The following is a 22,773-nucleotide window of genomic DNA, read 5'->3' on the forward strand; positions in this document are numbered from 1 at the left end:
ACAATTCTGCTGTATAAGAGATGGTATCTTCTGATGAAGTAAGGGAAAAAAACCAATCAACTTACTGAATGTTCATCTCAAATTTCAACTGAACAGTCTTTTCAGTGTTACATGTTTAACTGAGGGGGGGGTGTTAAAATTTACTTTTTGTGAACAAATGAGTCACTTGCATTGAATCAAATGTACAGCTTGCACCCTTTTCAAAAAATGAATGAAGAGACAGAACAATACTGAAAGAATCCAGACAGCAGAATAGACACTATCAAGAACCAGCAGATCTCTGTTGCAAGTGTGATGATACTATTTCTCTGTGTGACTCTCCTCTCTGTGCAGTTGTGCCAGTCGAAGAGCAGTGCTCACTGCTCTCTTTTTGGAGCTGTGTATCAAGGCTGGTACCAGAGTGAGATGGAGAAATGTCTGTCCAGAAAGCTTCACCCAGCTATGTCAGAGCCCTTCACAAGAATGAAAGCTTGTACCCTGTTTATGAGACAGCAGTATTAAAAGACAATCCAGAGGAAAACAAAAGTAATGGAAATTTAAAGTAAACTTCATATTCAAAACCTGAAACACCACATGTAAAATGTTTCTCCTTAAGTCATGAGACTGCATATAAGACAGGGAAAAAATCATTGTATGGACATCAGAGTCCCTCAAGAAAGAAATAACAGCAATGACAGCTGGCATTAGGGTTGAGTACAGTGGACAGAGATCTTGTGATACCCACAGGACCTTGTGAATCTGGAAGCTGCAAGAATATGGCACTGCTGGGCTTAGGTTGGTTTTCAGGGAATGAGTGCAAGACAAAGAACTTCTAAAGGCTTAACACTTAAACACAAGGAAAATCTCCATTAGCTGGTACTGAGATTAGAGCCTGTGCTTTATGGATAGGACTGCATTAATTCAGAAACAACTCCAAATATTTGAATTACACCCACAGGCAGCAATAACCATCAGAACGTTTGGTATAAGAAACTTTTTAAGAGCTGTGTTCAATTTAACTACAGTGCATCCTCCTGGGTTGTAGTGGAGCTTTGGATCTCTCCCCTCTTATAAGCAGCACGTCAGTCAACAAGAATTTAGGTTGGAGGAATGCATTACAAACATAGAACAAATCAAATTAGCTTTCAGATGTTATCTGTTGATATCTCATTTCTTCCTCAGCTTTCTTCTAACCACTGGAACACAACATCTGGGCATTTGGGGGAGGCAACTGTTTTACTAAAAAGTACTAAATATAGGTGCTACAGAACAAATTACAACATGCTGCATTACCACACCACCTACAGCACAGGATGAGCCAGTAACAAGTTACCTGTTATAAAAAAGGCAATTTAGTCTAACAAGTGACACCTTTACAGCATAAAAAGCCAACTTAATCAGAGCAATTATGTGTTAAGGATGAGTGACAAAGTTAGTCATCTGTTGCAGAAGTTATTTAAAGAAATCAAGATTTGAAGCACCATTTACTTGTTTCAAATTTTCCCTGCCTCGGAAATTTGAAGGGCTTCTGAAGAATTCAATAATGCATTCAATTATGACAACCACAGGCTTTATACTTAATATTCTACATATTTTAACTTAAATTTAGAGCAGCATTCTTTCTTCTTTTTAAATGGAAGTAGTTTGCTTTCATGACAGTCCTTTGTGATGCCCATAGAACAGACTGGGGAAGGAATTATGTGACTTGCTGGGTCAAAATTTTACAGAGCATTTCACCCTGATCAGTGTTCAATGACAAGCTCCAGTGACAGGCACATTTGATGCTGTGATGTCCACAAAACTGGAGGCTTTACTGCTCAACAGTTTAGCGGATTCAAGAAGAGCAAATTAAAGTTTACTGTAGTAGAAGTGCCACAGTAGTGAGTTCTGTTAGACAGCAGTTAGACTATGAATCATATAATACACCGTTCTTTCCTAGCAAAGGCTTTTGCAGTCTCCCTTACCCACAAAGTGGTAACCTTCCTGTGACACAGCTGAGTGCAGTGAGACAGGAACAGGACTAAGTCACCTGCAGCACTATGGTCTCCTTTAGAGGCTAAAATTGACCCACTACTGCAACAGAGTTCATAAAATTCAGGTTTCCCCTGGTCAAACAGTATAAAGACTCTGGTGACCAAAGTTCCTTGCTCAAATCATCCAGAAATGGGCTGGAGCACTAGATCATCTATTGCAGAGAGCAACTGCATACGGAGATGGGCTTTGGGTGACATGAACTAACAGGCTGTGACCCAAAAGCACAGGTGCTTAAAACATAAATCTTTATCGGAAAGTTGATTAAACAACTGGTTCTAAAAACCTACAGCAATTTTCATTGTTAAATTCAAAGAGAAACTCATAAAAGGTGCCTGCATTGGAATATTCTGATCTCTTCTGAAGATTTCCATGAGGAAGTAAGTGTCCATGTTTACCATGTTCCACACAGAGCAAAACATTGCTAACCCCCCCCCTTTGTGATCAGTCATTACCCAAGCCTCCCAAAGGTTTATGCAGTGCTTTCTGCAATAGCCTGTCCACCCACACAGACAGTCAGCACGCCCAGTCCCCTGCTGTTGCAGGCAGTCACATCATAAACCAATCAAATGCCATTGTAAAATTAAATAGGCTGTTTGGACTAAGTTTCCAAAATTTGGGAGTAGGCCTTTCTTCCATTCAAACTAATTTGGGTAACAATGAAAAAATTCACTCATGACCAGGGTTTCTGACTACATCTTTTTCCGTCAGTGGTTCTGGTTTTCCGCTCCAACCCACATCATCTATTCTCTTCCTTCCACCCATTCTTCCCCCCAAAAAAGGCTGGCTTGGACACTGTGCTTCAGTTTTCTGTAGAACTTTCTATTTTTCTTTCCCATTCTTTTTGTTTAGTATATAAAAGGAGCTTCCTGTTTAGAAGCATGGGAGTCCTACACCCTCAGTAATGATGTATTCAGCCCATCAATGATCTTGGCATGAATGCCTTGAACCTTAATAAACCTGATGGGATTTTCTGTACATGTCATCATCAGTCTGAAAAACAATGCACAGCATCTGTCCACTTGCACTGAAGCAGCTCCATTCCCAGTCCTACAGTTCTAGTAAGAATTCCAAGGGCTTATAAGCTTCCTTCTATTAAATATTTAATAGATTTCCAATATCTGCAGATCAAAAACAGAAGCACCAAGAAAAGACAATATTGTTGCAGAACTCCCAACGTGATCAATACTGTTCTGCTTTTCCAGCCCCAAGTCCCTGTAGCAGCCTGCCATTGCTCACACTGCTAAAGTCTTCCTATGACCTATTGTCCAAATCCTTGGCTTGCCCTGTGCTGAGCAATAGGAATGAAATACATAATATAATCTCCTATCAGCTTCAAAAAAAAAAAAAAATCATTCCCCCAACCCTACACAACTTAGAACAAAATTCTATCTTGTTCAAATACATAGAATGGATCAAAATCTATTCCTATGGGCCCAAAAAGGGGAGTAGCATTGTTGACTTGAAATTAACTGACATATTTGTCTCTTCAGGAGTTTAATACACATAAACAGCTGAGTGCAGGCTGTTCTCCGCGCTGAATTTTAACTGCAGTGAAGTCCTCCAGTGAAGGTATTGGACAGGCATACAAGCACCTGAATCAGTGGATGCAGCAGCAGCCTTGAGTACCACACACAAGTGCTGTTTTTCTCCAAGCAATGTGGCCTACCACACTTTATTCTATACAATGTAATTCTTCAGCTAATACTCCTGGAAAAGATGCCAGGTTGGAGCTTGTGCATCTTAAAATCTGGCAATGCAAGGCACATATACTGCTTTAACTCCTGGGGGGGGCTCAGTCTGTGCCTACAAAAACGTCAAATCATATTTTGATTTTTACTTATGGGTGAGCAGCAGAGTTAATTTAAAACTGTCAGCAAGTGCCATCCTAATTAAAAACAAATGACTAATTGTACAACCAAAGGGCCCGTTGACATGGGCTACGTATATCAGTCAAAGCCAACCAAGTGTTGAATTTGAGGAAAAGCAGCACCATCTAGTGTCCTACAAGAGTCACATTCAAAAATGAAATCCACAACTGGTCCACACAGAATTTGCAAGGTAGCAAACACTCATAAAGCAGGAAGACACCAGAGTCTAACTATGTCAGCACTTCTGATAAAGGGAATTACATAACAAAAATCTTGTTAAAAAAGAGCTGCTGAGAAAGAGCTGTTTGCAGGCAGAACAAAAATTCCTTAAAGACAATAAGTTGAGAAATTATTCTGCTGTCTATAAAAAAGATGCAGTCCAAAGGCCAAAATGTACCAGAATGCTACTTTTGTTTATAAAAAGCCAAGTTTCAAGAAGTTGAGTAATATTAAAAAGTCTAGCAGACTAAAACCATAAAACAACATGAAAAGGCATTTGAGAAATGGAAAAATATATGAGGAAAATTACCAATAAATTTTTTTTCAAACTCATCAGGAGCAGAAATCTTGGCAAAGGGTTAGTACAGCCAACAGATGACCAAAGAATAGAAAGAACAGTAAGAAACAGACAAGACTGCAAAAAAGTTTTCTCAATGTTTTGGGGTCTGGGGTTTGGTTTGTTAGCGGTTTTCTTGGGTTCTGTTTCTTGGGGACTCATTTGGGGTGGTGGTGTTTTGTTTTGTTGGGGAGGGGTTGTTTGTTTTTAATCTACATTAGTCACAGAGGAGCTTAGAGTGGCTCCCACTCCAGATGGCTCATTTCAAATTAGCAGGTCAGTAATGCTACTGGACATTTCAGTGACACAAACAATAACATATCTTTATAATCAGACAGTAAACATCCAAGAAATCAATTAGACAATAATTAAGCCAGCAACCACTGTGCATAATCTCTCATTTAAAATTTCAAAAGCAGGAAGTGACAAATAAGACATTTGTAAGAGTTCTCCAAGGATTCAGGTAGATGATCCAACATGTGCTGATACCCTGTAATATAAAAATACTGGATATATAGATCAAATGTGTTATGCTGGCAAGTATGGCTCAAGTAAAGGAAATGTGGACTTCACATCTCTATTACCATTCTTGGAGAACCTACAAGTGTTATTAAGAGATAGGAATTCTAAAATTTATCAAGGCAGAAGGTCCTGATGTACCAACGCTTCGTGCATCACGTCAGTCCTCCAATACAAAAATCATAACACAACAAGGAATGGAGCAGCTTTCACAAAAAACTATTAAATAGAAAATCTCTTTGCAACCTGGAAAAGAGAAAACTGAAGGACAATTAGGAGTACCAAAGATGGAAAGGTAAATTACACTGCTGTCTCTGCCAACAGTGGCATACACATGAAAGCAACAGGCAGCAAGTTCAAAATCAAGAAAACACAAGGTTCAGCCTGTGACAGGCCCTTACCAGACTCCTAGAAGGGTGTAGACTAATTAGTGGAAGAGAAATCCCTCAGGTTCTGTGAAACATCCTCTCTGCTTTCTCAGATGTGCAGATCCTGGGAACTGGAGGACTATCACTGTGTTCCCCCTAAGCATTTATTTGGCCGCCTGGAGTGGCAGATGATAACAGGCCAAAAAATGATCTCAGTGCAGTCATCCTTGTACCCCTTCCAGCAGGGGAACATTTGTAGCATCACTGGCTTTCTTGCAACATCAAGTTTTGAAAGCATGGATCAGGAGCTGATTGTCTCTGAGCTCCCTCTTGCAGAGACAGCAGGCTGTCCTTCCAGCAAGGATGGTGCAGTGAGGGAATTGGCTACCAAGCCACTGCACACCTGTTCTTCATTCAGATAATGTAATCACAGCAAGCTGTACAGGTGCTTTCTTCTCTCACTTGCATACAATACATGTGCAAGTTTAAGATAACAAATTCTTGCCTGTGGGTACAAGTGGAGTGATTTGTTCTTTCTAATGAAGTGCAAGAAATATGGCAGCAAGTCTCCATGTGATTAATGATTTAATGATTTAAGACTATAATTGCTACTAACACATTAATACTCAGCCTCAGGAGTACCGGCTTCAGCTGGTACTCCTACTGTCCTCATACTAGAGGACACTGCGTGGGAACAACAAAGGACAGATGTCACCTAGAAGCCAGAACAGATTTTGTATCAGTTCCTGATCTCCTTGTTTCAAAGAGCATGAAGTATACGTTCATCTTCTGAGTGTATACATTTTACTACCAAAAAACTTTAAGAAGAATTTGGCTTGGAGGTCACCAAGGTAGACTTTGCATTCCTTACCACTGTCACAAGCTATGGACTATAATGAAGATTTTTAACTGTAAGAGAAAGTGCTAGAGCAAGCTGTTTTTGTTAAGCCTACAGAGCACCTTGATAAATTAAGTTTAAGGCACAAGTCAAGCTTTGTAGGAAATATTCCAGTGTAGACCTACATCTCTCATGTGCCTCTACAACATAATTATAGCGTGCCTTTTTTCACACAGGAAGGAGAATAAATTGCAAACAGGGTGGGCCTGAAAAAATAGGTATTAAAAAAGAGCTTTGCTCAGGGTTCTAGTGTATCTCCACTGAAGACAATTAACGAGCACCTTAGGCATCCAGCAGAATTTAATGTACTCAAGAACTGAAACAGGCTACAGACAGTGGGAAATGAATGCATGCAGCAGGCAGCTCAACAGCCTGGGAGCAACAAACTCAGCCTCTGTTTATGGTCTTGCAAATCATAGCTCTGTTAACAAAGCCACAATAAAAACATCTCAAAAGATTGCAAAGAAGCCCATGTTTTTTACATATCTAAAGTGGAAGATTTATATAAATTCCATTTCCCTGCTACAAGGATACGCATCAAGAATTTAAATGCAGAAAAGCCATAAATTACTGCACCACTGATTTATGCAGTGTCATCCCCCAAAACAATCTGCAAGACTCGTGTATTAGTAAGGACAGAAGTTAAAACAACACACTAAAGTTACTACTTTCTGAGAAAGTGAGGCTGCATACTGTAACTTCAATAAAGAACTAGCTCTATAGAAGAATATATGTCCTCAACACAAAAACATGACACGTCAAATCTGAAAGATAACCCAAAATTTATTTAAAACAAACAAACATAAAAGACACTGCTATTACCAAGACTGAAAAAAATGAAGGATTCTTTTACTCATGTGACAAGACAGCCAATTTACAGCAGTTACATTAATTCTGAGAAAATCAGGTTGGGTTTACACTGCTTCAACTGACTACATGTACTTTCTGCCAGACAAACTGGTTCCCTTTCCCTCCCTTCCCAAAAGAACAGCCAAAAACATTTTATAAAAAACATATACAGAATTTCGAGACACATGATTGAAACACAAACCACTGTCCAAAAGCCTGGAACTTTCCAAGAAGGTTCAATCCTCTGTTGCTTCAACCAACCCTCAGCGGGGGAGCTACAAGCACAACGCCGTCCCCTCTGACAAAGAGCATCGGAATATTCCTTTTGGTAGACTGGGAAAAAGGAAAGAAGAGAAGTTTACACTTACAAAAGCAGAGTTCACAAAACATATCTGCTAAGCATATGACCAAATTCAATCATTAAAAACACACTTGAAACAACTCCAATAAACACACAATGTTCTGACACGCTGAAGAGATCAATACAAGTAACACCAAGTTTTTGGATATCCTGTGTACTTTCATTACAATTTGTCCCGAACTTCTGTTAGAGCTTGATTCAAAAAACAATCAGCAATAAACTACTTTAGCAATATAACAGTGTAGCTTGAAATAAAAGAATCTATGGGGATAAATACACTACGTCCTTACTTTATAAATCTCTTCATAGGTTTCCTCATCAATCTCTATTGTAGTCACAGTTTCTTCCACATCACCCAAAATCATATTTAAGTGCTGATCATATGCCTGTAGGAATGAAGTTGTTTTATTATTTCTTCCAAAATTCAAAAATGAGCTTACTAAAATGAGAATTTTAGCAAGTCTTTCAGACAAAATTAGTTTAGTCTGATTTCGACCAAAATACGTCACTATGTCAAAACAAAGCAGTATCAGTTGTAGTTATAATTCCAAACAAACATAAACAAATGGATACTTTGTAGCAGGAAAAAAGGAAAACATTTACAGGAAATAGCTCTAAAGCATTGTATGAGAACACATACAAGAACTCAGAGACAGACACACTTCATTAACATTAAACCAGCTACACATTCTCTGCTGCCAGTCCAGCCTCCTGGAATTGATTGCCTGGGGACAACTTAAAGGTTATGAAAGCTGTTTCACATACAGTACTACAAAACCTTAAAATAAACACATGTTCCAGAAACCTTACAAAAGCATGTTGGAAACTACACATGTGCCTCATGGATCTCTCATCATCACTGTGTTTCCAAAGGAGTTGAGGCCCAGTTAACACATGGGCAACTGGTTCTCTTCCCCAGCAAAGCACAACACTCAGGGAGGACGACTGACTTAAAGAAAGCAAAAATCTGTTTCATCAAGAGTCATATCTCAGAAGAAAGCACTTACACAAATGAGATTTACTGAGAACCCAGCTGAGTATATATCCCATCATACCCTCATCGGGTGTGCCTCAAGAGGTACTCATGTGATAGTGATAACCTCATTAGTTCTGTCTTGAAGAGACCTCAGGGTACATCACAAGAAGACACTTGCAGCATTATTGCTCATTTCACAGACACAGAAATGTAAGCCAAGAGCAGTGAAATGAATTGCTTGGTAACATTCAGGAGACAAGAAAATCAAAATACATCTCCTAACTTTCAAGGGAAGCAGTTAATAGCAGACAAAGTACTGAACAAATTAGATTTTTTTACTGATCACATTACACTTCTGTAAGAGAAAGTGTTCAGACCTTGTTACTAAGGTGATTTTTCACCTACTTTCTCTAACCTTTTCCACACTTTCAACCGTGAGATACAAATACTTGTGGTTCCGAACTAGTTTTTTGAACAGTTCATGGAATATTACAGGTAAACTTGCATAACAGCCTGTTGTACATAAAAAACAGTTGCCCAGTCCTTAGCTGAATGAGTATGACAGTGTTCCAAATGATTTACTTACATGTAGCCTGCCTCTAAGCTCTCTGTCATTCCGCATTTTGACATAAATTCGCTCATCTAGACTGAGCCTGATGAGATCAAGTGGCTCCTCTACAGTATTTGTTGTTTGTTGCTAAAAAACAAAATGTAAGAGTCACGTGTACAGAAGCCTGTGAACTTTTCTGTTCCTCCGTGTTTGTGAGACACAGAAAACAGAGAAGTAAGAACATAGATGCAAGTATTTCAAATCATCCCTTCGCATCCTGATGAACCTGAGTGCAGCTATTTACCACTCTATGGATATTCACCAGCCTAAGCAACAGGAGTTAAAAGACTTGTTTATTCTGCAGCAAATCACACATCACACACAGAGGGGTTGGACCTAGATGACTCTTAGGCCCCTCCTAACCCAAACCATTCTGTGATTCCATGGAACAGTTTTTCTTACCAGCAACCATCATCCCCACTGCAGCAGAGAGCCTACACGTGAACCAGCACCACGGCTGTGCCACGGCACGGTGCAGGCCAGGAGAGCCAAACCCACGCTGACACCTCTGCCAGCACAGTCAGTGACCTGGTCACAGGTCTGGTGACCTCAGTTACCTGGTCATACACTGTCCCACACACCCCCCTCCTCTCCCGAGGCCTTGCTCGGCCGCAGGGCAGCCAGGCCAGGCCCTGAGGCTGCTTTGAAACCCGAACACAGCGGGCTGAGGCCCCTTTTTGTGATAACGGCGGGCTTTGGGGATCTCAAGCAAAAAAACCGTGAACCCCTCCGTGCGCATCCCGCAGCTTGCTCCCTCCTTCCTTCCTCCCTCCTCAGGGAGGAGGCACTGCCCTCGGCAGCTTTCCTGCATTTTCCTGCCCAGGCAAACGGGCCTGAAGGGAGCCTTGTCCGCGCCTCGGCGGCGGCACAAGCTCCGAGCTCGAGCAGGAATTTCATTCCGCACGGAAAACGCTCCCCGGGGGGCTGCGCCTCACGGAGGGTGCCCGGGCGAGGGGCTCGGGCGCGCCCAGCCCAGCCGGGCAGCCGAGAGCTGCCTCTCCCTCCCGCCTCGGGCCCGCGGAGCGAGGCGGGAGGCACCGGGAGCTCCTTCCCTGCGCGCCGCTGGAGCCGCTCACCTGATCCACCTCATCCGCCATCTTTCAAACCGCCTCCCGCGCCCGCCCGCGAGACTTTATGGCCCGGCCCCTTCCCCTTCCCTTTCCCCTTCCCCTGCGCGGGGCCGGGCCGGGACCTGCGGGGAGCACCATGGGCCGGAAGCGCAAAGCATCGCCCCGGCCCGCGGCTGCCAGAAAGAGACGCTCCGGGGGGCTGCGGGAGGAGGAAGAGGAGGAGGGTGAGTGCGGCACGAAGCCCGTGTCGGGCCGGGCCGGGTGCTGCGCCATCACCGCGGGTTGGGGCCGCTGCAGGCCGGGGTGGGCAGCGGGGGCAGCTCCGTGAGGGGAAGGGCAGGCACTCCAGGCTGGAGCCGTGGGTGGGGATCGGCGGTGTTACCAGTGCCAGGAGCACACAGAAATCGGGAGTTTAACCCGCGTGTGCCGCGGGCCCCGCAGGCTGCCCCAGGAGCGCTCACAAAGGCTGAGCGAGTCTCACCTCGCAGGTGCGAGGTTTGTCTCACCTCGCAGCTTCACAAAGTAATAAGTTCTTGTGAGTGGCGAGCACGATGCTTGGTTTTCAGCCGACCCCATCGGTAGGACTCTTAAGAATCTTTAGGTGCCTCTTGTGCATTGCGTTATTAGAAATATTTTCCTTAAGTCTCGCTGTTCGGATCTTACCTATTTGTTCACAAACTCAGCATTGTGAGTGCTCAGTTCTGTAGCTGCCTCTAATGAGGTCCACGGAGATATTGTTTCTGATTGCCATGGAAATGAAACTTCATCCTTTAACGTATCTTCCCTTCTTCTCTCCTGTGCAGATGATTTTGAAGAGGAAAAGCCCAGTACAAAAAAGAACTCAAAAGCTCCAGCTAGGAAAAGGGAAGAAGGTTGTGATAATGGAGTTTCCAACTCAGCAAAAACTTCCAAACCTTCAAAACAAACAGGGGCAAAATCACAAACAAAAGAAAATAAAAGGAATGGTAGAAATAAAGAGAGTTGTAACAAAGAGGAAATGTGCAGGTAAGTTTACTTATCATTCTAGTCTATGGGAGCTTTCTCTTCATCTGATTTCTTTAGAGCCTGGTTCTGTGTATGTGCGTGTGAGCAGTGTAGAGTCAGTCCTGAGGAAGACAGTCTGCATGGGAAGGAAATTTGTGAGCCTTTCCAAATTCAATCATTTAAATATAAAATTTTATTTCATTTGTTTTAGTTTTCGCATGGGACCAGGGATGTTTTGTGGAATCCAGCATGAATAAATGTTGTCCTGAGATTTGGATGATAGGCAGAAATCTTTAAACATATAATTCTCTGGTGTTTTTTTTTTAAATACAAATATAATATCAGCACAGTCTGCATGTGTAGATTGCTATAACAAATATATTAATAAAAAGAAATTAAACTGATTGGTCTCATTTCACTGGACACCCAGAGCCTTGGGCGTTATTGTAGGGAAACAGAAACAGCTCCAATTTCAGTACACGGTAAGAATAAATGATTCAGTGAACCATTTCTCCAAGGACTGGTTTGTACAAGCTGTTCTAAAGGATGGGACCTTCTGTAGGTTCAGGCGTGGCTCAGGTTTAGGTTGTTTCCATCCTAAACATCCATGCAGAATCAGAACCTAAGTTTGCACTGGAAACATGTTACTCCATTGAGCCTGTGGTTATTTATGGCAGAGATAGTTTGCTCTACAGAGAAGATTTCTGTGATTTAATTGTCAGTTACTCAATCTGTTGTTGATACAGAGGTCATGCTTCATTTATTTCCCTATTTTTAGTGTCTTCTGTCTCTGTTCTTCTTAAATAAACAAGCACCTACATTTCATGGTGCTAAAGCTGTTTTGATAATTTTAACAGTGACTCACCAAAGCCCCCTCAGAAGGAGATGAAGTTGAAGAAAGAATCTCCTGTTAAAAAAGAGATGGGTGAAGGCAATACTGACAACGATGATGATGATGAAAGTGAAGATGAATGGGAGGATGTTGAAGGTAGTAATTACATGTTTATTAATTTTAAAAAATTTAGTTTTTTTGATCATTTGATTTTTGAACCGTTTCTCATTTGGATTCAGATAAATGCTTATACTCTGTATACTTAAAGTGTGTTCCATCTGTATATCTGTATCTAAGAGCTCATATCTCACAATGCTTTTAGAAAGGTTCCAAAGAAGGAAAAGAGCCGCACAGTTGCTGACCTTTTGGCTTACATTAAAATCATGCTGCCATGCACAAAGCACTTTCTCAGCTGCTTGTGTTGGCTGATGCTGAGCAGCTAAGGATGAGTCAGTTTGAAGATTCAAAACTGTGAATTCCCAGTAAAAAAGAGTGAAGATGAAACCAACTGAGCTGTTTGATTACATGGCCATCAACAAACTATGTTTGTTGATCATGATGATCATAATCTTCTTATTTTGCTGCTACACATTTATGCTTTCTAAAGTGAAGAGCTGTCAGGTTTTTTCTTTGGTATTTTACAAATACCCTTGAAGTCACATCTGCTTCATTCACCTTTCTCCTGATTGAGTTTGCCTGTGACAGTCACTAGGCATTAACCTGTTCTGAGCTGATTCTTCTACAGCAGGTGACTGGCATCCAATAGTTATTTGAAATAACTGAGCACACACACTGTTATGGAAGGTCTGGGAGCTGGTAATTACTGGAGATGTTCAGTTTATAGGTTGAGTACTTGAGAAGGAAAACATAGGTTCTTATCCCACTGTCAGTCCTCCCTGGGGGTCTATTCCATGCTTACTTATAATTTATTAATATTTTATTTTTTCAGAGCTCCAGGAACCTGCCACAGATAAGTTTGAAGAAGCTGCTGTTCTTCCAGCAGTGGGGCTGCCAAGCAAACCTGTGGAGATAGAAATTGAAACCCCAGAGCAGATGAAGAAAAGAGAGAGGAGGTAAGAACAGGGAGGCAGTCGAGGGCTGGTAAAAAATGAAGTTAAAAGTATGCTAAGTGTTGACTGTCACTGACTTGCTGTGTTCTGGGTGAAGGTCCCCACTTTGTGCAGACAGTTCAGTTGGAATGATGCAGGGTCAAGGGACAGAGAACAGTCTACACTGACAATTTTACCAAAAATCTGCAGTGGAAATTGGCAGGAATAGAAACTTCTCAGCTTTCTTGAAAATCAAGCATGTGACTTCACTGTGCTTTATTCTAAATCAAGGGACAGCAGTAGATCTCTGCAAGGAGAGCTGTCTTAACAGCTCAGATGGAAGCTTCTGTGTGCCAATACCTGAGGTGTGAATAGGTGGGTCAAATGAATGCCCTTGGCATCTGGGAGCATTAACCCAAGGAAGGCTGACTTTGGGTGGTGGCTGGAGGCCTGATGATGAGAAAACCATTTTTCCTGGAATCTGAATGGAATGCCAGCAGTAGTCTAAAAGTCAGACAATTCAGTTAAATTTAGAATGGAGCTGTCCAAAACTGTTGATAAGAAACTGAAGGCACATGAAGTTAGGTAGAATTTAGACCACCTGAATACACCAAGCTCTCAGTAGTCAGGTGCATGGAGTTCACAGTCATATGCATCCTTCTTGCCTATTCATATAGCCAGTAACTAAACTTTTCTGTAAGTGTGCCCAGAAAATTCTCTGAGGTGGATTCTCTTTGTGAACTGACCCAGTTCAGGAGTCTGGAAAGGCAGGTCCACAGAAATCCCACAGCATCCATCTCTTTTGTAATCTTCTGCAGAGAAAAAAGGAAAGCCGAGTTTGAAGCGTATCTTCGGAGGATGATGAAACGTTTCAGCAAGGAGGTTCGGGAGGACACACATAAGGTATTTGCCACAGAGAACCCTGGCAGAGAAAAAGTTGAGCATAAAGATTTCTGAAGTGATTTGTAATGAAAAAGATACTTAGTTTTGACCAAATAATGTGGGGCCGTGGCTAGAAGTGAAAAAATAAAAAGGCTGTAGTCCTGACAACTGATCGTTAGACTCCTCCTAAACTGTGAGTTGGAAACATCCGTGTCTGCATTAGTAAAATTCTAGCTCAAACCATACACAAGTAGAATATATATCTCTCCATTGAGGGAGATCTTTTCATTCTATGAGGGTTAAACTGCCAGTCATGTAGAGCAGGAGACACTGACAGGGACTTCAAGGCTTTCCTGTCTTCTGAAGACAGCGCTGTTTCCACCCTGTGAATGCTTGGGAGGCTTCATTTTTGCCTGTCTCTGTTAGAAGAAGCAGTGAAGTGTTCCTCATCTTTACCATGGACAAAAGTTCCACTAAAGAAAATCTCTTGAGAACTCACTGTAAAAACTTTTCTCTCTCAGGTTCACCTCCTGTGTTTGTTAGCGAATGGTTTCTATCGGAACAGGATCTGCAGTCAGCCAGATCTCCTCGCCATCGGTCTGTCCGTCATCCCCACCCGCTTCACCACAGTGCCCGCAGGCAAAGTGGACCTACTCTACCTTTCTAACTTGGTGAAATGGTAAAACTTTTCTAGAAGTCATGCTGTCATAGAATGTAGAGCAAGAGTTCAGGGAGAGGGGTAACTAGTTACCAGATTTTTTTTTTGATTTTAAATACACGGGAGAGAGTCTGTCCTTTTTACAGAAAAGGGTCAACTCTGAAGTTTAGGAATACAGTCACAAACACTAGACAATAAGTAGGTGTCTCATATTTCAGGTTTATTGGAACCTTCACTGTAAATGATGAGCTTTCCACTGAAAAAGGAGAGCCCCTTCAGTCGACCTTGGAGAGGCGCTTTGCCATCTATGCTGCACAGGATGATGAGGAGTTGGTTCATGTAAGAGACTGGGAAGTGCAGGGTTGGTTGCTGAGTTTGGATGCTGGATCAGTGCTGTATGTCAGGTCATACACAAAGTGGTTGTGAGGGTTGGATTTGGAGAAAACAGATTCGTCACCTAGGTTATTCTGTGGCTTTTTATTTTGTTGTATTTTTATCTGGAGTGCTGTGATTAAATTAAATTTAAATTGCTTTGCAGATATTTTTAATTATTCTGCGAGCATTACAGCTGCTGTGTCGCCTCGTGCTGTCTTTTCAGCCTATTCCTCTCAAGGATACAAGACCAAAGGTAGTTTCTGCTGTTTGTGTGGAATAAAGAATAGATCACTGATTTAGTAGGATTAAAAGGACTTTCTGGCTGTTGCAACTTGAAATGAATCACTTACTGCATGAACCAGTGTTCTAACTATAGTGCAAAAAAATGCAAACCCTGAATTTTTAGTTTTCTCCTTTAAAGAGCCACACATTTTTGTGTTTCAGCAAAGACATGCTTCAGTGCTTTTAAATTTCTTTAAAACTTAGCAAACACTTGCTGCATGAGTACACCTCTCTTCAGCCATTTGCCTGAAGTTTTCAAGCCCCTAAGACATGCCATTTGACCATGCCTGCCAGCCTTTGGTCTGCATGAACCTTGGGCTGATTTCAGTCTTTTTTTTTAACATTCTTAGCCATGGTGATAAAAGTGACCTGGCCTGTTTCTTTGCAGGGAAAGAGCTCATCCAAGAGGCAGTCTCTCAGCAACACCTCTGAGAGACAGGAGAGTTCTGCCACAACACCCAAAGCTGGGGCAAAAAAATGCCCCTGCAAAAAAGCCAAGCAGGATGAGAAATCCTCAGAGAGTGAAGAAGACATCAAGGAACCAAAGAAAGCCAAAACTGCTCAGACCAAAGGGACTCACAAGTCCAAGCTGGCTAAAGGCAGCCAGGAACAGAAGGAATCAAGTAATGAGAGCAGTTTAGCAGAAAAAGATGTGCCAGTCAGGCCCAAGAATGATCGGCGGAGACGAGTGGCCTCCAAAGTGTGTTACAAGGAGGAGAGTGAAAGTGATGAGGGCAGTGTTTCGGACTTTGAGGTTTCAGAGGAGGAGAGTGATCTCTCTGATGAGGATTTTGAAACTTTCTCTAAAAGGCGGAGGAGCTCACTGGCCTCCCAGAAGGCAAAGATGACAACTATAAAAAGCCCTAAAACTGAGACTTCAGAATCAAGGCTGTCAAAAAATTTGTGTGGATCTGAGCCTAAGCCAGCAAAAAGTACAGCTCCAGCTTTGCCTGCAGGACAGAAAAAGAGAAACAAAATCATTTCTAGTGATGAGGATGATGGACAACAGGAGGTGAGGAAAGCGACGGGCACAGACCAGTGGCTGGAAGTTTTCCTTGAGCGTGAGGACAAATGGGTTTGTGTAGACTGTGTTCATGGCAACGTTGGCCAGCCCCAGCTGTGCTTCACACATGCCACAAAGCCCCTTTTCTACGTTGTGGGGTTTGACAACGATGGGAGCGTCAGGGATGTGACACAGAGGTATGATCCAGTGTGGATGACTGCAACAAGGAAGATCCGTGTGGACCCTGAGTGGTGGGAAGAGACACTGCAGCCCTATGAAAGTCCCAGTGTGGAAAGAGATAGAAAGGAAGAAACTGAGGTAAATGGCAACAGGTTGTTCAGAACATTTAGTGCCAGGAGTTCAGTCCTTGGATTCTCATGCAGGGAAAAATCATTAGGAATCTTTCCCTGAGGAAGGAGGTTTGTATTTGAGCTGGAAATGTTGAGATGGAGTATGTTTTAAAGGGGATATACAATGGTGGATTAAAATAATATTGATTAGACTCTGTTCAGAGAAATTTGCTTAGCAAAAGTACTGCACAGCTGATGCTGGAAACATAACAATGTGGTTTCTGTACAGTTTAGCATTACCCTGCTCAGAGTCTTTGAAATACGAAGATCTGAGTACACATATCTTCGTACCTGTTGGTAACAAGAATGCTTTGGTTTGTTGGCTCATCTGATTAAGATTCTCGGGTTCTTTTCCTTTGGTCCATACTATAGTCATAGCAGTGCAATAGAGTTGGGAAATCACTCTCCTTTGTATAATTCCTGCAGTTTCAAGTTAAGCTTCAAGATCAGCCTCTACCAACAGCAATTGGAGAGTACAAAAACCACCCTCTCTATGCACTGAAGAGGCACCTCTTGAAATACCAGGCGATCTATCCTGAGTCAGCTGCTATCCTGGGCTACTGCAGGGGAGAGGCTGTCTACTCCAGGTGAGTTGGGCATGTGTTGTCACCTGTGTCTGTGACATTTGTGATAAATTGAAGAGCTAATTTGCATGATGGTATCAGCAGTAGTATTGGGCCACATGCATAGACAGGTGAGGCATTTTGCTGCTCAGACAGCATTTGCCTATCATTTAAATACAGCTTTTCTACTACTCCTAACATTTTGGAAGATCTCTTATAGATCACTTCACTGTTCTTATGTTTGCTTCTTTCTGGCCTTCTTAGAGACTGTGTACACACTCTGCACTCCAGGGACACTTGGCTGAAGAAAGCTCGGGTGGTGAGGATTGGAGAAGTGCCTTACAAGGTAAGAGGGTTTGACTTCCTCCTGTGCAATACACCTGCCCCCTAAAGCTCAAGCTCAGTTCTCTTTTGGTTTTTGTCTTCTCTTTGTCAGCAGATGCAGATTTCTCACTTGCTTGCATGGCTTTTGGTAGCTGCACTGTGAGTCTGTCCACCTCTTGTGCCTGTAGTTCCTACATACTACCCAAAGCCTAGCTTTCTCTTCTTCCCACCCTGAGGGTATCTGGCAGAACTGCTCCCTTTTCATCTTCTTCAAAGACATCCTAGTGTTTTATGTGCACTGCTGATGTGGCTGCCTGTTGCAGGCACAAGGTGCCGTGGGTTATCATTTACAGGCAGTGGATACTGAATCTAGGAAATAGCATTTCTGCTCTTTCAGAACCTCCTCCTTTGATGTCCTAGGAAAATCTGAAATCACTGTCAGCTTGTTGTTAGGTGGTGTTACAGGCTTGGTCGTTGTATTTGCAGATGGTGAAGGGATTTTCCAACCAGGCGAGGAAGGCGCGTCTTATGGAGCCGGCAAACCGGGACCGAGAGGACCTGGCGCTGTTCGGCCACTGGCAGACGGAGGAGTATCAGCCTCCTATAGCAGTGGATGGGAAGGTAGCTGGGAACGCAGAGGGCTGGTGTTAAAAGAAGTGTTTTGTATGGAACTCTGGACTTTATTTTTCCAGAAGTTGCATATTTCAGATGTGAGATCAGTCAGTAACATCTGGATTCAGGATTAAGAGTTCTCGGATAACTGCACTCAGGAGAAAATGGGCAAAACTTTAGAGACCTTTCTCTCCTGAGTACAGGTAATGAGTGCTGGCAGTGCAGACTGCTGGAGTTGTAATTTTGTTGATCTGATTTTCTTAGACCATATTTGCTTTGCTAATTCTCTGCATTACAACCTGAGTAACAAGGCCTGGGCAGAGGACATAGCTAGGAGATAACCACACAGCTAAAATCTAGGCTTATGCTTTTTCATGTGCATATTAATTGAATACTAGAGTGGAATGCAGGAGATCAGAAGGGAGAGCCCCTGAGTTGCAGCAGGGATTTTCACCTCCCTCCAAAAAGCAGGAATATCACCATCTGTCTTTAATTTTGCAATAACAGGTTCCTCGGAATGAGTACGGAAATGTCTATCTCTTCCTGCCATCCATGTTACCCGTTGGCTGTGTGCAGCTGAAACTTCCAAACCTGAACAGAGTGGCACGGAAATTGAACATTGACTGTGTTCAAGCCATCACTGGATTTGATTTTCATGGCGGCTACTCGCACCCAGTGTACGTGAAGCTGCTTTGTTGCAGCTGCCAGATGTTGATGTCCTGCAGAAGTTGTATACCCCTTGTTAAAGAGTGCATGTGACCAGTTACACACTTAGATCTTTTGAGACAGGCAGTTCTGTCAGTGTTCAGTAGCTTTTGGGTTGGCTGGGTCAGCAGGCATTTGCCCCGTTTCTTTCTCCTCATAGCTGACAGAGGATTGTGTTCTCCTTCCTAGTACCGATGGCTACGTGGTGTGTGAGGAGTACAAAGAGGTTCTCATTGCTGCCTGGGAGAATGAACAAGCAGAAATAGAAAAGAAGGAGAAGGAGGTGAGAGTTATTTTTGCAGCTTCCTTATTGTTATATTTATTAAGTGAATTTCATTGAAACTGTGGACAATCAAACAGGGTGGGCTGTGCAAGCGACAAACACAGAGCGTAGTGACTGAGGGGCTTGGTGCATCCCCCAAGAGCCCCAGTTTGGACTTGCTGTCCAGACTGCAGTGGGATGCAGTACAAGTGTGTAGCAATATCTGTATTCTCTGGAATAGTTTTCCATGTCTGCTGGGAAACAGAAATGAGGAATACACAGGTAAGAATAAAGTTTTGGAGGTAGTTCTGGTGTAATTTGCACAGTCAGTGTGTACATTAGAAAGTGACTGTAATTTGTGTATTTAGCAGGTAATTGGACACAAATACATTTTACATTTAAGAATCTATTTGCCTGTAATCTTTTTCTGTGACACATTTAAGTTGGTGTTGGGTTTTTTTGTTGGCAGTTTAAAAAAAAAATCTTCAAACTTTGGTCTTCTGTGGGCACAAATACATCGAAACTCATAATAGTAAATTTTTTTCTTTTCAATAACAATCCCCCACAGAAGCGTGAGAAGAGAGCTCTGGGAAACTGGAAGCTGCTGACAAAAGGACTTCTCATCAGAGAGAAACTGAAGAAACGCTACTCCATCAAGGTATTCTGCATTTCTATTAGTGATTTCTTTTTCAGGATGTTATCTTTCTACCAATAGATGTTTTTCCAGTCTTTCCAATATGTTATGTTTCCAACTGTATACTAGAATTTCCAGAGTATAGTTGCTCAAAAATCTTCTTTCCCACTGGTAGCATGTGACTAGCACCTAGTCAAAAAAACTACACCAGAAATTCGATGTGGTCATGTCCATCAAAGATTCATTATTGTTTAACAAGAGATTATTGCTTCCCAAAGCATCATTTTTTGGTATTGTATTTTGACATACCCCCTTCCTAGATTTATTCCTCCAAGCCAAGCATGTAGCTAATGGGATGAGATTGGGATACTTTTTTGTTATGAAGTCAGGTATTTTAGTTCTTAATCTTCTCCACAGTGAGAAAAGTGAAAAGCCTGATCTTTTTCTAGCAGGTTTGGTTTTATTTATCCATCATTAAAAACATTTTGGTTGTGTTGAAGGAATGTTTGATGTCCAGAAATAGCCCCAAACCAGAACAACCAACTTCTGTAAGGTCACTCAGTGTCACTGTGACAGATGACAAGCCCTTTTAGAAGGGGGAGGTTATGAGTGTTTCCTAGAACAGCTTAACGTTTTCATGCCTGTTTTTTCTAGACTGAGCCATCAGCACCTGAGACAGAGAAAGGGGCGGGATTCTCTTCTGATGAAGAAGGAGCTCCGAGCTCAGAGAGCACAGTGGGGAATGTGGCTATTTCTTGGCCCCAAAATCGCCAGTTAGAGAAAAAAGAAGAAGAGAAAAAAACCAGAAAGAGCAAGCGAGAAAGGAAAGGTGAAGAAGCACAGTTGTTTCCTTTTGAGAAATTGTGATTAGAACAAGCTTTTTCCTTGCTATTTCCAGATGCAAGAACATTAGTCACAGTAAAAGTATCCTTTGCCAGTTAGGGACTTAGTCTTCCCGGGCACTTGTGTTTCTGAGCTGTCAGGGACCACCCTCACTCAGTATCCAGTTTCCTTTGATACAGGTAATTAGATTCTTCCTTTTATCCTTAGGCTTAGGAGCAGCAGACATGCAGTTACACCTTCTGAGAAAATCACTTTGCGGCTTGGAGGGTTTTCTTCTCTTTTGTATCACTCAGCTTTTATTATTCAGTTTCCAGAAGTAATTCTTTCATTAGCACCCTCTTTTCCCATTTTTACTCCTTTTCATTTTTCCCTGCTTGCTCAGAATTAAAGCATCCAGCTGCTCTTTAACTGTCTGTGGAGAGCTGCCCAAAGGACTGCTGATACCTGCCTTGATCCATAGCTTATCCAAATCCATGGTGAGAGTTCTGGCCTTTCTGTCTCACAATCACAGAAGGGGATATACTTCCTCTAAGGTCGAAAGAAATAGCCAATCAGGAATTGGAGGAATCCAAATTTACTTTGTAAAGAATACTTGCATTTTGGGAACTTGGATTTGGCTTTTCAGTCTACTGTCTTCCTTTATGTTCAGAAATCTTGTGCTTTGGAAGGTAGAAGCCCTGTCCTCATTTCAAACTTTAAGATTTAGTATGCCTTCTTAAGTAATTTGAATATATACATATTTGCTTCTGTTTTTTACCAAGATCCTGTTCTGAAGCAAAACATGTAAAACTGGCTGAATGTCACTGTCAGAAACAAAATTCACTGAAACCATAGAGTTCTTGTTATTCAGTACCATAGCATTAAAAAACTGTTGAGAGAGGAATGTAAAATCTACACAAGCTTTTCCTGCACTTTGTAGTAGAAATACTGATCTGTCTTTTGCAGTATTATATATCTAAATTCCACTGATACTGTCTCTGCAAAAGTAGAGAGGAAAACAGTTTAGTCATTGCTGGACATTGTCACATAGGAAAGATTGAAATGCAAGAAAATGGCTTACATGTAATTATGTTCAGAAAAAAAAAAATCTATTTTTGTACTGTATTTGTAGATCAAATTAAAGTTTGAAAAAAAGAATCTGTTGTCTGTTACACCTTCCCTCTGGCCAGCTTGCTGTTCTGTAAGCAGCTGTTTCCCTGGAAGGACCATGGATAAGAACACACTGTAATATCCTGGGTCCCAGGAGAGCCCAGAACCAGCTGCTTGTGAATTGTTCTCATGTTAAGGGTCTTCATTCTCAGTGTTCAGTTTTTGCTACCAAATTCCAAATAAATAAAGATCAACCTAAGCTGGAGGCTTGGGGAGTAGATCTGACGTGTGCATAAAGCTTAAAGAAGTCTGTATCTTGCAGGAATGGGTAATACTGCAGTGGGCCCAGAGGGTGTATTTCCTTCTGAGTTAGTGTGGACACAGGATACACCCTGAGATGAGTGTGCTCAGTGTGGGGCCCATGTCCAGCTTCTGCTGGTATTGGTAGCTGTTCATCAGCTTAAATCAGGAGCTGGTATCAGCTGTACCAAAGCAACTCTGTGCTGCCTCACTTGGGACACACAGCAGGGATACACAAAGCTGTGAGTCCAGGAATTACTTATAATCAGCTGGAAAAGAGACAAGAACATTTTCAGAGGGCAGGATCCTGCTTCGCAGCCATGTGGACAGCTGGTGCTCCCAGCCCAAGCATGGGAAAGATGAAAGAGTAAATGTGCTTCAGGTTGTTCCTCTAGAAACACTGTTTATGTACATGCACTGAAAGTGAGTATTGGCTTCACCAGAGCACCTGGCCTGGGGAATGTGAAGTTCTTGTCTGTGAAAGGAATCTTAATTTATTGTGTATTATTCTGGTGCACATGCTGGGATGCAAGACAAAAGTACTTTACACTGCTGAAGGGACAGGTAACCCCCCAGTCTCTTTAGAAATACAATAGGCTGTTGCAGTCAGGTTGAACCATGATATTTTTCAAATAATCTTGCAGAGGCAAGGAAGTGACTGATTTCAGTAGTCAGTAACGGTGAGTAAAACCATGGCAGACTGGCACCAGCAGTACACAAACCAGACAGCAGCTGTGCTGTCATTAGCAACTTGCTTCCCAAAATGGGGAAGTATTTGCAGGACAAACAAAACACACCTGTGCATTTATCTCAACCAAAAATAGAAAACTAGTTCATGTGGAAGCTACAAACTAATCCGCACGTACCTGGACACTATTCCTGGACATAAAATGTACAATACTTACATTTAATAAAAAAGGATCCTACAGACCAACCTT

At 42.1% G+C, this 22,773-nt stretch overlaps 2 protein-coding genes across 2 annotated transcripts; one reads left to right on the forward strand and one right to left on the reverse strand.

The window, feature by feature from the left end:
• Positions 1-6,985: 6,985 nt before the first annotated feature.
• Positions 6,986-10,187, reverse strand: LSM3 (LSM3 homolog, U6 small nuclear RNA and mRNA degradation associated). Its single transcript, XM_032698677.1, has 4 exons — positions 10,095-10,187; positions 8,995-9,105; positions 7,723-7,818; positions 6,986-7,404 (listed from the first exon to the last, which is right to left on the reverse strand). Exons 1-4 carry the CDS (start codon positions 10,113-10,115, stop codon positions 7,324-7,326), a joined length of 309 nt encoding a protein of 102 aa, XP_032554568.1. The 5' UTR covers positions 10,116-10,187; the 3' UTR covers positions 6,986-7,323.
• Positions 10,175-22,769, forward strand: XPC (XPC complex subunit, DNA damage recognition and repair factor). The gene is made up of 16 exons (XM_032698672.1): positions 10,175-10,312; positions 10,892-11,093; positions 11,930-12,060; positions 12,854-12,977; positions 13,772-13,856; positions 14,357-14,514; positions 14,712-14,832; positions 15,032-15,121; positions 15,539-16,471; positions 16,930-17,090; positions 17,331-17,412; positions 17,877-18,011; positions 18,510-18,679; positions 18,897-18,990; positions 19,538-19,627; positions 20,258-22,769. The coding sequence occupies exons 1-16, from the start codon at positions 10,225-10,227 to the stop codon at positions 20,468-20,470; spliced, it is 2,877 nt and encodes a 958-aa protein (XP_032554563.1). The 5' UTR covers positions 10,175-10,224; the 3' UTR covers positions 20,471-22,769.
• The last annotated feature ends 4 nt before the right edge of the window (positions 22,770-22,773 follow it).

The sequence above is a fragment of the Chiroxiphia lanceolata genome, chromosome 11, assembly GCF_009829145.1.
Source record: "Chiroxiphia lanceolata isolate bChiLan1 chromosome 11, bChiLan1.pri, whole genome shotgun sequence".
Classification (NCBI taxonomy): Eukaryota; Metazoa; Chordata; class Aves; order Passeriformes; family Pipridae; genus Chiroxiphia; species Chiroxiphia lanceolata.

What these genes read in the sequence shown, in the direction of transcription:
- LSM3 (XM_032698677.1), bottom strand. Translation starts at nt 10,115, where the DNA reads ATGGCGGATGAGGTGGATCAG. An exon ending in TGGCGGATGAGGTGGATCAG is followed by an intron (nt 9,106 to 10,094) that starts GTGAGCGGCTCC and finishes TTTGTTTTTTAG; the next exon opens with CAACAAACAACAAATACTGT. An exon ending in AGCTTAGAGGCAGGCTACAT is followed by an intron (nt 7,819 to 8,994) that starts GTAAGTAAATCA and finishes TCATTCCTACAG; the next exon opens with GCATATGATCAGCACTTAAA.
- XPC (XM_032698672.1), top strand. Translation starts at nt 10,225, where the DNA reads ATGGGCCGGAAGCGCAAAGCATCGCCCCGGCCCGCGGCTGCCAGAAAG. An exon ending in ATAGAAAGGAAGAAACTGAG is followed by an intron (nt 16,472 to 16,929) that starts GTAAATGGCAAC and finishes TAATTCCTGCAG; the next exon opens with TTTCAAGTTAAGCTTCAAGA. An exon ending in AGAAACGCTACTCCATCAAG is followed by an intron (nt 19,628 to 20,257) that starts GTATTCTGCATT and finishes TGTTTTTTCTAG; the next exon opens with ACTGAGCCATCAGCACCTGA.